Source organism: Mastigoproctus giganteus, chromosome 12 (genome assembly GCF_048544385.1).
Source record: "Mastigoproctus giganteus isolate SK-2022 chromosome 12, ASM4854438v1, whole genome shotgun sequence".
Classification (NCBI taxonomy): Eukaryota; Metazoa; Arthropoda; class Arachnida; order Uropygi; family Thelyphonidae; genus Mastigoproctus; species Mastigoproctus giganteus.
Window position 1 is genome coordinate 47,454,097 of NC_143586.1, and position 15,623 is coordinate 47,469,719.

The 15,623-nt window shown below is 33.7% G+C and overlaps 2 protein-coding genes across 2 annotated transcripts in view; one reads left to right on the forward strand and one right to left on the reverse strand.

Annotated features, from left to right (window-relative positions):
- The window catches only part of LOC150077017 (equilibrative nucleoside transporter 1-like), a 157,806-nt gene extending 148,671 nt beyond the window's left edge, over positions 1 to 9,135 (forward strand). Inside the window, exon 13 of the mRNA XM_090385620.1 lies at positions 8,699 to 9,135. Coding sequence (XP_090241746.1) covers positions 8,699 to 8,810 — 112 coding nt within the window. The 3' untranslated portion in view covers positions 8,811 to 9,135. The remainder of the gene's footprint in view (positions 1 to 8,698) is intronic.
- The window catches only part of LOC150077018 (equilibrative nucleoside transporter 2-like), a 140,523-nt gene continuing 133,673 nt past the window's right edge, over positions 8,774 to 15,623 (reverse strand). The window contains exon 14 of the mRNA XM_090385623.1: positions 8,774 to 8,863. Coding sequence (XP_090241749.1) covers positions 8,857 to 8,863 — 7 coding nt within the window. The 3' untranslated portion in view covers positions 8,774 to 8,856. The remainder of the gene's footprint in view (positions 8,864 to 15,623) is intronic.

A 15,623-nucleotide genomic window follows, 5' to 3' on the forward strand; every position in this document is an offset into this window, starting at 1 on the left:
TCTAGTTCTAAAAACTACAGGTGTCCTCATAGGCATTCACAGTTTCATTACTCATTTTTACTAGTTGGGGCACTTGACTCTCTCTGCACACTATACCTGAGTTTCATATATTAAAATTAGCAGTGGCTTTATTTAATTATACATAACTCATTTCTTTGATCATGAAGTTGACATTGTGATGAAGAGTAAAAGATAAAATTAAAACTTAAATTAATTTAAAATAATTCCACAAAAGAAAACATGTACTTTCTATAAGGTTAATCACATCTGTTACTGTGACCCTACCAGTAGAACAGTATATCAAAATACAATGTTATTTTAATTTAAGATTAACTATAGGTTGTGCAAGTTAAAAAAAATAATATAATAACTATACTAAAGAAATGCTCTCTGAATTTCATGAAGTAGAAAAAATTTTATTGTTTAATATGCTGAAAAAACGTCCATTAGTATCTGGCTTTTTCTGTTTGATACCATTGCAATATAAGTAAGTTATTAATTTAATAGTCTTTACTAATTGTAACTTAAATCAATTTCTTAAAATGGCATCAGTTATTAAGTTCTTATTAAATAACTTACAACACAGTTGCTCTTGTTATATATATATATATATATATATATATATATATATATATATAATATTAAATATATTATTATGAATCAATATATACCAGTATATCAGCCACCAGAGCCAAATACCATAACATTTAATAGCATATACTTATTAAATCCAAACTAGAAAAATACTAAAATGAAAACAAAATTATGAAATATGGAAGAAGCAAGAATATGAAGTATAATAGGAGTAACAATACCAATTACTGCCTGAATATATCCATGAGCACTCAATCAGTGACAAACACCCATTGATGCACCAGTAAAAGTAATTAGCAGTAGGTACTATCTGTTACTGTGACCCTATCAGTAGAACAGTATATCAAAATACAATGGATATTATATAAAGCATAGGATAATTATATTTATATATAAATATATAATATGTTATTTTAATTTAAAGTTAACTGTAAATGGGTGCAAATAATTTCTATTATGTAGCAACCTTTTCTGAAAGAAATTAGCGATATTTTGTCTTATGCTGATGGCATTAAGACTAATGCTGCTGACTTTCTCCAATCTCTCCATTTCTAGTTGTAATACCACAGCTACTTATCATAGTATTCTTAATAAAAGCTTATTGGCTACCTTCTTAATAAAAGCTTATTAAGAAGATTGATTCTACCTGTAGTGGCCTCCCTCCACCTTGGCTAGTATTTGCATTCCTACATTTGGATATGGGTTAATAAGATGCTCTCATATGAAATAATATGAGGATTGCAGACCTTTATGCAGTACTCAATATATGGCTTAACTGTTGCCTTGTACAATGGGATAATCATCTCCTTATCCTTGCTTGCAAAATTCCTGTATATCTTTAACTGTAAATGGGTGCAAATAAAACCCCATAAGCTATTCTGGCAGCCTATCTGCATTGTTCAGAGAACTTTGACTGCACAATTACTCCCAGGTCTTTTTTTTTTTTTTTTTTTCTTCCCTAAAATGTGTTGTGGAGAATGTGCTAAGTTATTCTGGAATTACTGCTATCCATATGAAGTACCTTGCATTTGTCAAAGTTAAACTTCAGTTACCACTTCTTAGTCCATCCTCCTAATTTTTCCACATCTTATTGCAGTATCATTCTCTGATTACTGTCATTAACCACCCTTCAATCATCTGCAAACTTAGACACTAAGTCTGACATACCCCGGGGGCTCACATCTGGTGAGTATGGGCTTGGCACACCCAGGGTCCTGAGCTGGATATCATCATTCTTCTCTTTCTTGGTGATTCCCTTCTAATTTTGACACACACACACACACACACACACACACACACACACTCTCTCTCTCTCTCTCTCTCTCTCTCTCTCTCTCTCTCTCTCTCTCTCTCAGGGTTACTGGGGAACCTTTTTTTTTTTTTTTTTTCCTGGTGCAGCATAAGCCTCAGGCTTCCTGGCATCATATGGATATTAATAATAATAATACCTTCATCAATATCATTAATAAATATTGAAAACAACAGTCATCTGAGCAATACTCATTGATAACCACTGTCTTCTCCTGCCTAGGGATCCCTTTATCTGTACCAGTAACTTGCCCTTAATGACACACCACTCTAATTTTTATGTAGTCTTTTATATACAACAGTAACAAAAGCTTTTATGAAATCTAAGTGTATGATGTCAAAATGATTTTTTGCATCCAGTTCCTTGTTACTGTGTTATAGCATCCAATCAGATTGGTAAGACAAGACTGCCACTTACAAAATCCATGCTGCGATTGCAGTATAATTGCATTCCTGTCTAGGTGATCTTGCATTACTTCTTTAACCAGTGACTCCATTATTTTCCCTAGAATAGAAGTCAAGTTTACAGATCTGTAATTACTCACTTCAACCATTGATCCCCCTTTGTGATTTTGGGGATATATTTACACATCTTCAGTTTATATATAGTATTTAGTATAAAATATCGATGTAAATACACCACAGTGAACTCATAATGAAAAACTACACAAGTAGTGCAAAGGCATCGATTTAATTGTATCTCATATTGACTACCTTCTCTACGAGTTACCACGTATTTCACTACTCCAATAAGTAATGCTCTACTCATAGAGAAGTAACAATAGTCTTCTCTATGAGTGAAGCATTACTTATTCGAGGTAGTGCAATACATGTTAACACATTGTGAAGGTAGTCACAATATGAGATGCAATTAAATCAGTGCCTTTGAACTACTTATGTAGTTTTTCGTTATGAGTTCACTATGGTGTATTTACACCGATATTTTAATTATATATAGTATTCAGTATATAAGGGTATAAGATCGTGGGTAGGACAGTTCATAATCAGGTCTTTCCCACACTAGGTGGGAAAGACCTGATTATGAATCCCATCAATGATGTGAGGAATTTTTATGGACCTATTTCACAACGTGGCTGAGTTAGTCAGTTTCAGGTTAGGGTAGGTAACATGGTTTCCCCCCTCCTGGAAATGCTGGTGCTTCATATGGCAAAATATTTACAGCAGAAAATCAACCACAAAACACAAACTGATGCACCTAAAACCCTACAGCAACCAACCAATTGCATATAGGTGTGGAGGGACTCATTTTAAGAAGAATCTGAATCTGTTGGAAAAGGTGAAGAGAACAGCAACCGAATTAGTGAAGAACACAAAGAAAGGGACACTTTTACAACAAGAGACTTTGGTTCTCCAAATTGCAGCACTTGGACTCTAAGCACTTGCAAGGAAAAGTGATTGAAGTGTTTTAAGGCATTAAATGGATTGGGTAAACTTAACAATCATGATATTCTAATTCTTTCTCAGACAACACACACAAGGTGGCATAAACTCAAATTGAATATGGCTGGCTGCAGGATAGATGTGCAAAAACATGCTCTGAGTGAGAGAATAATTAATTGTTGAAACAAACTTACCCTCTGATGTTGTGGAAGTGGATAGTTCCTTAAATTTATTCATTTTTGAATAAATTTAAGGAACTTAAATTTATTCAGAAATTAGCATTAGCATTAGTAGAGGCATTTGATGCAAGAAAGCAAGCTTATGCAGCATCAGCCAGAAAAAAAAAAAAAAAAAAAAAAAACCCACTTCCGCTTCACCCCTCTGTTCATTCAAAATACCTGTCCAGCTAAGCCTTAAACTTATTTAGGCTATCAACCTCCACCACAAGGGATGGAAGTCTGTTCCACCAACCAACCACCCGCTGGCTAAAGGCAAATTTCCGCACGTCTATCCTACATCTGTCTTTCCTCAATTTGAATTTATGCCCTCTCAGGTGATTTTTCTGAGCTAGAGGAAGAATCCCATCAGCATTGAGCATGCTTAAACCATTCAAGGCTTTATACACCTCTATCAGATCACCTCGCTGGTGCCTAGTCTCCAGACACTGTAATTTGCAAAACTTAAGCCTTTCTTCTTAAGAGCACCCCTTTGTTCCATTCACTAATCTTGTTGCCCTTCTCTGTACTCGTTCCAGCAGCTCTACATCCTTCTTGAAATGAGGCTTCCAGACCTGTATACAGTACTCTAGGTGTGGCCTGACCATTGCCTTATACAATGGAATAATCAATATGTAATAATCAATACTAATCAATCAATCAATCAATGAAATGTTCTTCTTCTTGGACTAAAGTTGTTCTTGGAGTGTCCCAGGGTTCACTGCTGCACCCCTTGTTGTTAATGATACTGATGAAGGCACATTTGGCTTAATGTCTTAAGTTTGAGGATGATATGAAGATTGACAGGGTGGTTAATGTTAATGACAGGATGGGCTGAGAAGTGGCAATTGAAGTTTAACATTGAATAATGTATTACCTAGATGGTACCATGGTGAAGGTAGTGAAAAATGATAAAAGACCTGGGGATAATTGTGCAATTGAGACATGAAGTTCTTGGAATATTGAAGATAGAGCTGCCAGGACTGCTCATGGGATTTTTCAATTGATATACAGGAATTTTGCTAAAAAGGATGAGGAGGCAATTATCCCATTATATGTATAAGGCAATAGTTAAACGGCATCTGAAAGCCTGGTTTTAGGAAGGATGTGGATTTCTTGGAATGGCTGCAAAGAAGAGTGACAAGATTAGTGAAGGTAACAGAAAGGTTTTTTGTTCTTACCAAGAAAGCTTTCAATTCTGCAAATTGCAGCTTCAGGAAACTGGGCACCTGCAAGGAGATCTGATTGAGGTGTTTAAATCTTTGAATGGATTGAATAAGCTCATAGCTGATGGCACCCTTCCTCTTGCCCAGCCTACATATGAGGGGGACATAAATATAAATTGAGGAAGCATGGCTGCAGGATAGACATGTGGCAATTTGCTTTCAGCTAGCAGGTAGTTGGAACAAACTTACAACTGGAGTTGTGGAAGTAAGTAGATTGAATAAATTTAAGTAGGAATTTAGTTTTTTTTAGGTGGGTCAGACAGGTGATATGAAAAATGTTTTTTTTTTTTTTTTTTATGGCTACTGGTAGATAAGCTTGCAACATTTGCCACTAGAAACACTAATACTTATTGCAAAAAAAAGCAGTGATTAGATGCTACATTAACTACACTGTCCAGCCTGAAAAGTGCCTTGCATATTTTCAGGCTAGCTAGGCAGTGTGGTTAAACTATCATCTAATTCATATGCAACAAAAATTCAAAATGTATTGAATTTTGGTTGCATACAAAGGAGATATTCATTTTGAACTGTAATAGTCAAAATAGACTGTCAAAGAATACAGTTAACAATTAGATCATTTAAGCAATGATGCCTGTTTGACCACAGAGGCATTATTCTTCTGTATGATAAGATAAAACTGTATGGTTGCAAGAACAATACAGGAAAAACTGACTCTGCAGTGGGGAGGTTGCAATTGAGTTACAAAAGTAACTTTGAATGTTAAGGAACAGAAGTAACTAATGCATTTAGCAGTCTTACATTTACTTTTTTCTTTTTGTAAAAATTTTGGGTTTAAATAAGTTTTTCTTTCTAACATAATTGGCTGTTTAATTAGTAGAGTACACTGCCATTTGTTTGGGTTTGAATTTATAGTCTTCAGTTGAGGACAATTGGTCTGTCAGACAGAGAGAGTAGAGCTCTCCCCTTGAGTTATTCCAGGCTTTTCATCTTTCACAACACAACCTGCAAATTAGCCTGTGAATACACACTTCTACAGACAACCGCATAATATATGTATACGAGCAACAAGCTCCAGTGTCATATATATATAATTATGAATAACGTTTAAAATAGTTGGAAACGGAATCTTTTATAATAAAAATAAAAAGGGTACAGCATACATCAGAGGCAGCAAAAAGCATATTCCTCTACATGATGCTCGAAATATAACCATACAAATAAATTAGAATAAGGGTTAAAATAAAAATAAAATAATGCCAGCAGTATGGCAAGACAAGAGCAAAAAAAAAGTCAAAAGTAATCTTAACCGGTTAAGATTACTTTTGTCAGTAGCGTGGCTTTGCACTGGAGTGCTCATATCTGTTCTATTTTTAATTTTCGCTGCATCAGGACCACCACTGTTCAATTCCCCTGCATTGGCGGTTCGATCTGGGGATCGGGTGGCGGACTGATCTTTCGATCGATTCTCCTTTGCGGTGATTTGTCTAGCGTTCGAAATGCAACGATTCCCTGACCATTGTTGGCCTTGTGGTCCTCTGTCGAGATGGGGCGTAATGGTCAGTCTATTTTTGTTTTGTTTTATTGTAGTGGTTTACATCTGTTGGTGATATTTCACTTAAATTTGGACCTGGTGCTCATCAGAGTGGGCACCGTTAAATTTCTATTTAATTGGCTTTTAAAATTCAATGAATTATTATTCGTACATTTAGATTTTCTAAATTATTTTAGAGAGTTTCTGCTGCAATATTTTTACTCTTGTTACCCCTCTCTTCCCTCCCTGCTTGGTTTGATTTAATTTAGACTTTTTTTTCACTCTTGTCTTGTCATACTGCTGGCTTTCCAATATATATATTGGAAAATTTTGCTTTCACACTTGCCCACATATGATATACTAAGTTCAAACTTTTAAATGCACAATATAAAGTTATCTTATATACAGGATGTTTGATAACATGTGGATCATACTTTCAAGATCAATTCAGGATCTGAAAACAATGAATAAATGTTTATATAAACATGTATCGGATTCTGAACAGTTAAGCTGATTGAATTTTAAAAAATGCCTATGGTGTTTTCAATGGTAAAAATAATAAAATGAAATAGTATAAAATAATACATAAGCAAACCCATACCTTGTAAAATTTTTATTTATACTAGATGTGAGTACAGGTGACCCCCGCTTAACGCTGATAATTCGTTCCGGAAAAACAGAGCGCTAAGTGAGCACCTCATTCCCATAAGGTAACATATGTATTTGTAAGTTGCGGTCGGTGCCATAGGATATTTCCTAATCAATAATAAACGGTAGTGAAAAGATGCACAAATGTCGATCAAAATATTTAATATTCAAATATTTGTACATATAAAATATTCTGCATTACATACGTATATAATTATGTGGTAACTACTTACGTATCAAAATTAAACTTGAAATTCCAATTAAAATCATGAATTTAGTTGACTAAATTGATTTTAATTGATGAATTTAATCATGAAAAATGTGTCGATTTTGGGTTGGCCCTCTTCTAAATAAACTAAAAGGGTATTAATTTTAAATCCCCCGAAGCGTTACCACCCAACAATAAAGTCACCCGATCCTTCGCCGCTTTGAAACCCGGCATGTTTTTTTTTTCTTCTTTCAATATGAAACTTCTTTTAGGCATTCTTTTCCACAAAAGTCCTGCTTCATCTGTGTTATAAACTTGTTGAGAAGTATAACACACAATACCCGTCTTCAATAATTTTAACAAGTTCTTTTTTGAAAGTTTCGGTTCCTTGATCTGCACTTGCGGCTTCTCCCTAGATTTTAAATGTATTCAATCAGCCCTTACCAGTTTTAAATGGTTCCACTTTTTTTTTTTTTTTTTTTTTCAGGTGAATTTTCTTCAGATCTCTCTCTCTTTTATAATATTTAACTTAACTGAATTCTGCATTGGATATTATCTTCAATAAAATTAGTTAAAGTCTTTCCATTTCAATCCTAATAGTCGGGCTAGCCCTAGTTGCTTGCAGTGGAACAGCTGTCTTTCTCGCTGCTAAAATTAATTCTTTATTTTTTTATAATTGTTCTTACAGTTAAACTTGCAAGTCCTAAATTATGGCACACACCCGTTTGTCATTGACCGGAATCGATTCGCTTCAAAACATCTAATTTAATTTTCAAATTCAGTCTTTTTCTTACATTTATAGTCTTCGTACTGCGTCCAGATGTTGTTGGTTTTTCATTCTTATCGGCCATTATTAACTCTTCGAAAATGTAACTGCGTTGGTTGCATTAATTATGATACAATGTTCGAGTAAACTGACCGTTACGCACGATGTCTAATACTGTAATGAGTTATGATTAGTCTTTGGATAAATGCATATAACGCAAATATTACAAGCAATATACTTGATCATTTTTTAAAATGTTGATCTCGGAACTACGTAACAAGTCACTGTACTGTATTAAATTAGCGTGCAAGAAAATTTCACTGAGCGTGGAAAAATTTCTCGTCGGCGTGGGAAACATTTTAATGCTGTTTTGCTATTCATTTTCAAGCTATCACTCCATCAGATGAAACGATTTTGTTAAATATGCCAAAATGCAATCTGTAAAAGAGCATTATAGTGATGTGTGACAGCGTTATAGTCAGATATGGGTTATAATATAAGAACAGCGTTATAGCGAATCAACGTAAAGCGAACCGCATTATAACGGGGGCCTGCTGTACATGATTGCTTATTCTTATTTATTTTTTTATTATATTTTTACTGTTATAAACATCATAGCCATTTTTTTTTTTTAATTCAAACAGCCACAGCAATGTAACCATCCAGAATTGGATATATGCTTGTATAAACTTTTTGAATTGTTTTTAGGTCCTGAATCAATCTAGCCTACATGTTATGAAACACCTTGTGTGTTGTGTATATAGATATATAAATGACATTGTGTGTGTGATGAATAATTTAAACTTAAAGCTTGTACTGTGTATTTTTTCTTTCTTTTAGACATGTCAGGTTACTACTTCAGGAGACTGCTGGAAGCCTGCTGGCTGTCTGTATTGGAGTTGGACTAACTATGGGCTCTTTGACATCCTATGTTGTTCTTAAACTGTTATAGTATTTGTGTAACTTGCCTAGACTGGATAACATTCCATTTCACAATTTTACTTTCTGAAAGTTCAGATGGCTTTAATTAATATTTTATCTAGTGTTTAAAAATGTCAGGTAAAATTTTATTTATCAACAATATAAATTGGTGAAGAAGATTTATTAATTTTGAAAGTCTGTTCCTGAAATTTGATACTTTTTTCAACAGATAAAAACAAATCAGCCCTCCACAATAACACATACGCACGCACCATCATCATCCGGCTATCCATATCACAAACTTATATTCCAAATCATCTAATTATTTTATCAAGTGGAACTCATCTCAACATAAAAGCATGGATATATTGTAATATAAGACAAATTTATATTCTGCATTTGGAAATGGAACAAAAAAAAAATTGCAAAAAAACATATCTTCTAATAGTGCACTGTCTTTTAAGAAAGAATTCACAGCAAGCATTTTGAAAATATAGTAGTTTTTTTTTTTTTTTTTTTTTGCTACTCTAACACAATAATAAAATTAATTGTTAAATATGAAGATTTATATAGTTAAAAAACACTTATGTTAGATATCTCACTTTAAGCTGAAAATAACCAATCCAGAATTATAGTATATACATGCATTGCAAGCAGCAATATCTTTAAAATTTTTTATATTTTCATTCCATATTAGATAAACATTTTTATTAATTTTCCCTTCCATTTCTTGAATTTTTTCCTTGCTTTAAGTATAATATATAGTTTACATCTTCTAGCTGTCACCTTCATACTCAGTGGTTATGAAGTTTTCTCCTGGTATTTGTGAACAAACTCCACATATGTTAATTTGTTTCTGCTTTTTCACAAGCAATAATAATTACAGCTATAAAAATTTAATAATTTTGCAATACTTTCATGTAAATAAAGGATAATAGGCTACTTGCAATCCGATCACAGTTGTGTAAACTTATCTCTAAAATGAACAGATTTTTATAAACCATCCAAAACTTGCACTGGCTGGTTGTATATAAACATTGATATAAATGCTTATATACAAACACTTTGCAAATTCTTTTTTACTTTAAATATCTTCTACTTTTAGTTTGGTAGTCAAACAAAATTGAATAAAAAATTCTATCTTGTACATTCAACAAACAGGAATATGTGGCTCTGTCACATATGTGTGCTTTGTCATATTCAACTGCCTACTAACCTAATACTTAGATTTTCTCTTTATTAATTTCTTAATAGAGTAGTTTAGCTACTTTTATGTATATTGGATAATTACACAAAAATGTGCCATACTGAATTTAAGGTTTTGACTACTTAGTAGAGAGTGCAATGGAACTGTGCCTTTAATATTCTATCAACTTAGTGAGATAAGCATTCCATTCAGAAATTGTGTTCATTTTTTTTTTGTATCCAGAAAACAGAATGTAAGGACACCTTTGTAATTAATGTATTTGTTCAAATATTTTAAGAAATGTGCAGATGTTTTTGAATTTAATGTAAAATTACATTGAAATTTTTGTAAAACAAATTTTTTTGTAAATAAGCTTTTTGCAAAGCCGGTGTATAAATAATGAATATTGATAAAATGTTTGTATTTTTCCATATTTGATTACACAAAAGTTCATTCATGAATTTCTTATTAAAAGTGATATTTTAACATTTAATCTAAACTAAAACACTTAGCCTAAAGTTAAATGTTTGAAAATCCCTAGGAAATTTGTCATCTTTATTGAAATAAAGATATTTTTGTTTATCTTTCTCAGAATTTTTAACTTTAAAACTAAAAAAAATACAATTAAATCTCATGTTAAAGATTCTCATTTGTAACATTTGAATTTTCTGAAAATCTGAATCTTGCCAAGCAAGTTTGACACACCCACTCTTCAGTCAAGGCTATAGTTATCTGATCTCAGGTGGAGTGTGTAGGATTTATTCCTAGCTTTCCAGCTTGCACAACAACCATGCGAATCAACCATGACTGCACATGCTTGTACAAACAAAAAAACACGATGTTAATGTACTATATAAATAGCGTAGTTGGGAGAAATCCCAGGTGCCATTTGACACGAACATACCTGTACTATATAAATAATAACAAACATTTAAATAATTATAATCCATTGTGAGCTGCTTGGCTGAAAATGCTTCCTTGAAGAACAACGCAAGTTTACCTTGTTGGGCTCTTTTTTATTTCTTTTTGTTTTTATAAAAACTCTTTTCACTAAGTGATTAAAGAAACAGTAGTCAGCCAGATAAACTACCATTTAAAGCCTTTCATCATGCTGATGGGTGTAGATAAGATTTTATAACACCTTCATTCTTATTGAACTGCCAAGATCTACAAAATCTTTTCCAGTCAGCTTGGATAAGTATAATTTGAACAACCCTTTGATATCAATTTCTTTAGTTCTTTGACTATTTTAACAATTCAATTTACTTTGGCAAGAATATTAGGGAACCCTGTAAAATTATTAACAACTTCAGGCTACAGTTTCTTGCAGTACACAAAGATTAGAATGCTTTTATCTTTTAGTGTCAGCAGTGTTAGTGTCCTGTTTCTCTAATGCTAAAAAAAGTATAAGAGAATCCTATAAAATTATTATCCACTTTGTGCTAGTTTCTTACAGCATGCATAAAGAATGGAAGGCTTTATCTCAGTGTCAAGCAACATTATACTTTTTTCATCAATCATTAATGTTAGAAAAACATTAGCATAGGCACATGATGCAAGAAAGCAGGCTTATATATCATCAGCCAAAAAAAAAAAAAAATTTCTCATTTCACCCATCCACTCGCTCCAAATGTTTTTCTAGTTCTGCCTTGAATCTATTTAAGCTATCAACTTCTACAACGACAGATGAAAGTTTGTTCCAGCAATCAACAACACGTTTGCTAAAGGCAAATTTCCGCACATCTATCCCACAACTGACTTTCCTCGATTTGAATTTATGCTCTCTCAGGCGATTTATTCTGAGCAACAGTAAAAATCCCATTAGCATTCAGCATGCTCAAACCATTCAAGGCTTTATACACCTCAATCAGATCACCTCGCAGGTGCCTAGTCTCCAGACACTGTAATTTGCAAAATTTAACCCTTTCTTCATAAGAGTAACCCTTTGTTCCATTCACTAATCTTGTTACCCTTCTCTGTACTCGTTCCAGCAGTTCTACATCCTTAAAATGAGGCCTCCAGACCTGTATACAATACTCAAGGTGTGACATAACCATTGCCTTATACAAGGGGATAATCACCTACTTATCCCTACTAGAAAAATTCCTGTCATTCATTGACAAGACACCATGAGCTACTCTTGCAGACCATCTGCACTGCTCAGAAAACTTTATATCTGTCTGCACAATTACCCCCAGGTCCTTTACATTCTCTACCACTGTCAGTGTAGTACCACACAGTTGATAAGATACTATGGGATTACTGCTTCTTATATGCAGTACTTTACATTTGTCAATGTTAAATTTCAGTTGTCACACCTCAGCCCATCTGCTCAACTTTTCTAGATCCTGTTGCAGTGGCGTACTGTCATTAACAACCCTGCCGACCTTCGTATCACCTGTATTATTTCAACAATTCGTATCAGCGGCAAACTTGGACATTAAGCCTGATATACCTTCACTAACAGGTCTTGGGGTTCGAGCCCGTCACCACCAAATACGGAGTATGCAGAAAGGTCAGGGAATGGCCACCGCATATTCCCGGAGCAATATGGCCTTAGTTGCTAATGCTCCTAAAAACCAAATAACAAAGTCCTTTAATATAACTGGACAGATCTCATCCACCCCAGGTGCCTTTCTTATGTTTATCTTCAACAATTCAATTTCTCCTCCACTTTGTTCTCAGTTATTACAAAATCATCTAGCTCACTTCCAGAGTTTAATTCACCTTTGGCATTCCCCTCCCTGAATAACTCCCCGTGTGTGAATGTAGATGCAAAGTACTCATTTAGTTTGTGAGCTACCTGAGCAGGATCATCAATGGCTGAACCATCGATATCAAGTGTACTAATCAGATTCCTTTTGCATCCTTTGCCAACGATTTCTCATAATCTGCCTTTGCCTGCCTTAACCTCCTTTGTGACTTGGTTACAGACCAGCTTATATCTATCATAGGCTTCTGTATCACCTGTTAATTTATATGTATCCCAAGCATTTTTCTTTTCTGCCACATGTCTCATTAGTTCATCTGACATCCATTTAGGCCTAAACCTTGAACAATATTTCTTAGTTGGTATAAAAAGCCTAGTAGCTTCCAAGGGTAATTCTTTGAATGCCTCCCATTTTGAATTTGCTGTTGGTAACATCATCAGTCGGTCCCACCGTATAGAATTTTAATACTGTTTCAGACCTCCGTAGTCGCCTTTACGAAATCAAAACATCTTCCCTTTATCCCTGATGGTATTTACCTCTTTGAGTAATTTTCTTGATAACAACCAAAATATTACACATTTTCAACCGCATTATTTTCTTGATAACAACCAAAAATTGTGAATGAATGTACATAGAGTGTAGCAGGCAATGATAATGATCCCTGGATTGAGTGTTTCTACCTTTTAGAGCCACTCAATCCAGGGGATTGGGAAAACCTGCTAGGTGGCAAGAAAACCACTTCAAATGTTTAGATGGGAAAACTTCAGTTCAGAAGGGGCCTTGTTTTGGATCAACAAAACTTTAAAGATTAAATTCTTCTGGTGCAAGGCTTTAGGTGTAACCCTTCATGTACAAAACAGTTAGTGAAATATTTGTGCAGCAACCAGAGCTCTTTTATTTGCTTTCTAGTACACAAACAAATGAGTCATTTTTAAAAATTTGATACTCAAGAAAAATATGAGTGTAAAAAAAATAAAAAAAAAGTGAGTGTAAAGTGAAATGAGTCATAAATCACTAGACCATTGCTTACTGTAGGCTAGAGCTTCTCAACCAGGTAGTCACCTTCCTCAGAGAGGTGTATAGTGGTGCAGGGAAGTTGAGAAAGTCTTCCAAAATACACCAACATTTATGCTTAGCGATATCGCTTCTTTTTTTTTTTTTTTTTTTTTTTTTTTGCTTCATCTGTTCTTTTTCAAGTTGTGGCTTAAGTCTTTTCGAAAATTGAATTTTCTATTCAAGTATTTTTTTAATTTATTTTATTAATGGAAATAAACAACTTCCATTTCAAGTGAGGCTTTGAAGGCTCACATTTTTAAATTTAGTGGGGTCACTTCTGTTAATGTGGAAACAATTTTACAAAAAATGTTACAGCATCTTTCTCCCGTGCATATTTGTGAAACTTGGGTCACTAAGTGTTAAAATTATTAAAAATGCTACTCAAGTTGTGAATATTGCTTAAAAATAAACAAATATTGCTTAAAAAAATAAATGAATATTGCTTAAAAATAAACAAATATTGATTAAAAAAATAAATGAATATTGCTTTAAAATAATATTAAAAATGTTACTAGACTTATGAATATCAAAATTGAATTTACAGACATTTTAAAACTAGAATAAGGGAATTGAGGTTACAGAACAAAATTGGAAGAGAGGTGAATGTACAAAAAAGGTTAAAAACTCCTGCTACATACTAAGGTGGTTATATTTTCATCTTATAGTGCTTTTTGGTATTGATCAGAGGGGGAAAAAAGAATATTCATATACATTCTTGCAACCACTGAACAACTTGTAATGAAGTTTATTATTATAAAATATAAAAAATTAAAACAACAATTGTAGATAAAAGCAATACAAATAATGGCATGTATAAAATCAATACAAATAATGGCATGTATAAAATCAATAAAAATAAACTAGTTCTAAAAGTATTAAAAATATATCACAAATAAATCCAATAAAAACAAAATCGGTAGTAGCTTTCAGGTTATATATGGAACTTTTCTCAACTGGGAAAAGAAACTTAGGCTATGGTTGAAGTAATATACTGTACACCCATAGCCAGGAGATGATGTACAATGCTATAATCAGAACAGACACTTGTGTCATGGGGGAGACACTGTTCTATGGCTTAGTGCACAAGTGGGGGAGGGGGGTATATATGCCTATGTCATGTGCATGTTAATGAAGGGAGAAAAGGAAGGAAAAGCAGGAAAGATATGTTCTATAAGGAGTGGGGGAGGATGAGATTGTTAGTTTGTTATTTGATTTTTAGGAGCATTAGCAACTAAGGCCATACTGCTCCGGGATATGCGATGGTCATTCCCTGACGTTTCCGCATCCTCTGTATTTGGTGGTGACGGGCTCGAACCCCGGTCTAATCAAGAAGCGTGTGCTATGCACTGCTGCTCCTTCCCACCTGGCACCGGGGGGGGGGGGTGAGAGCAAATGATTAAATGGAGCCATGTCAGTTTGGTGCAAGGCAATTTGTTGTACAGTTCGGTGCATCACAATTTGGTTCATGACATTTTGCTATATGTAACAATTTGGTGAGCATGATGATTTGATGAACTCAGAATTTGGTGTATGTATAAAAAAACAAGAACAAATATGCAAGCTTTCAACGTGTCATACTGAAAATGGTTAATTTAATGATTATGGTATGGTTCATATTATTAATAGCAGACTCATCACCTTTTTCAGTTGCATTAGCATATAAGTGTATAAATGCCTACTGTCTTCACCATGTCTGTCTGTCTATCTGCATATAATAACTCAAATCCTAGTGGATGGATTTTTATAAAATTTTATATTTTCTCTTTTAGAGGCCTCTTAAAATTGGAGCAAAAGAAATACAGCAATTACTATTTCTTTGTCAGTTTATCCATCTACGTGAACAGACAAGCAAAAAAATAGAATATAATAATATACTAGGGGGCTTCACTTC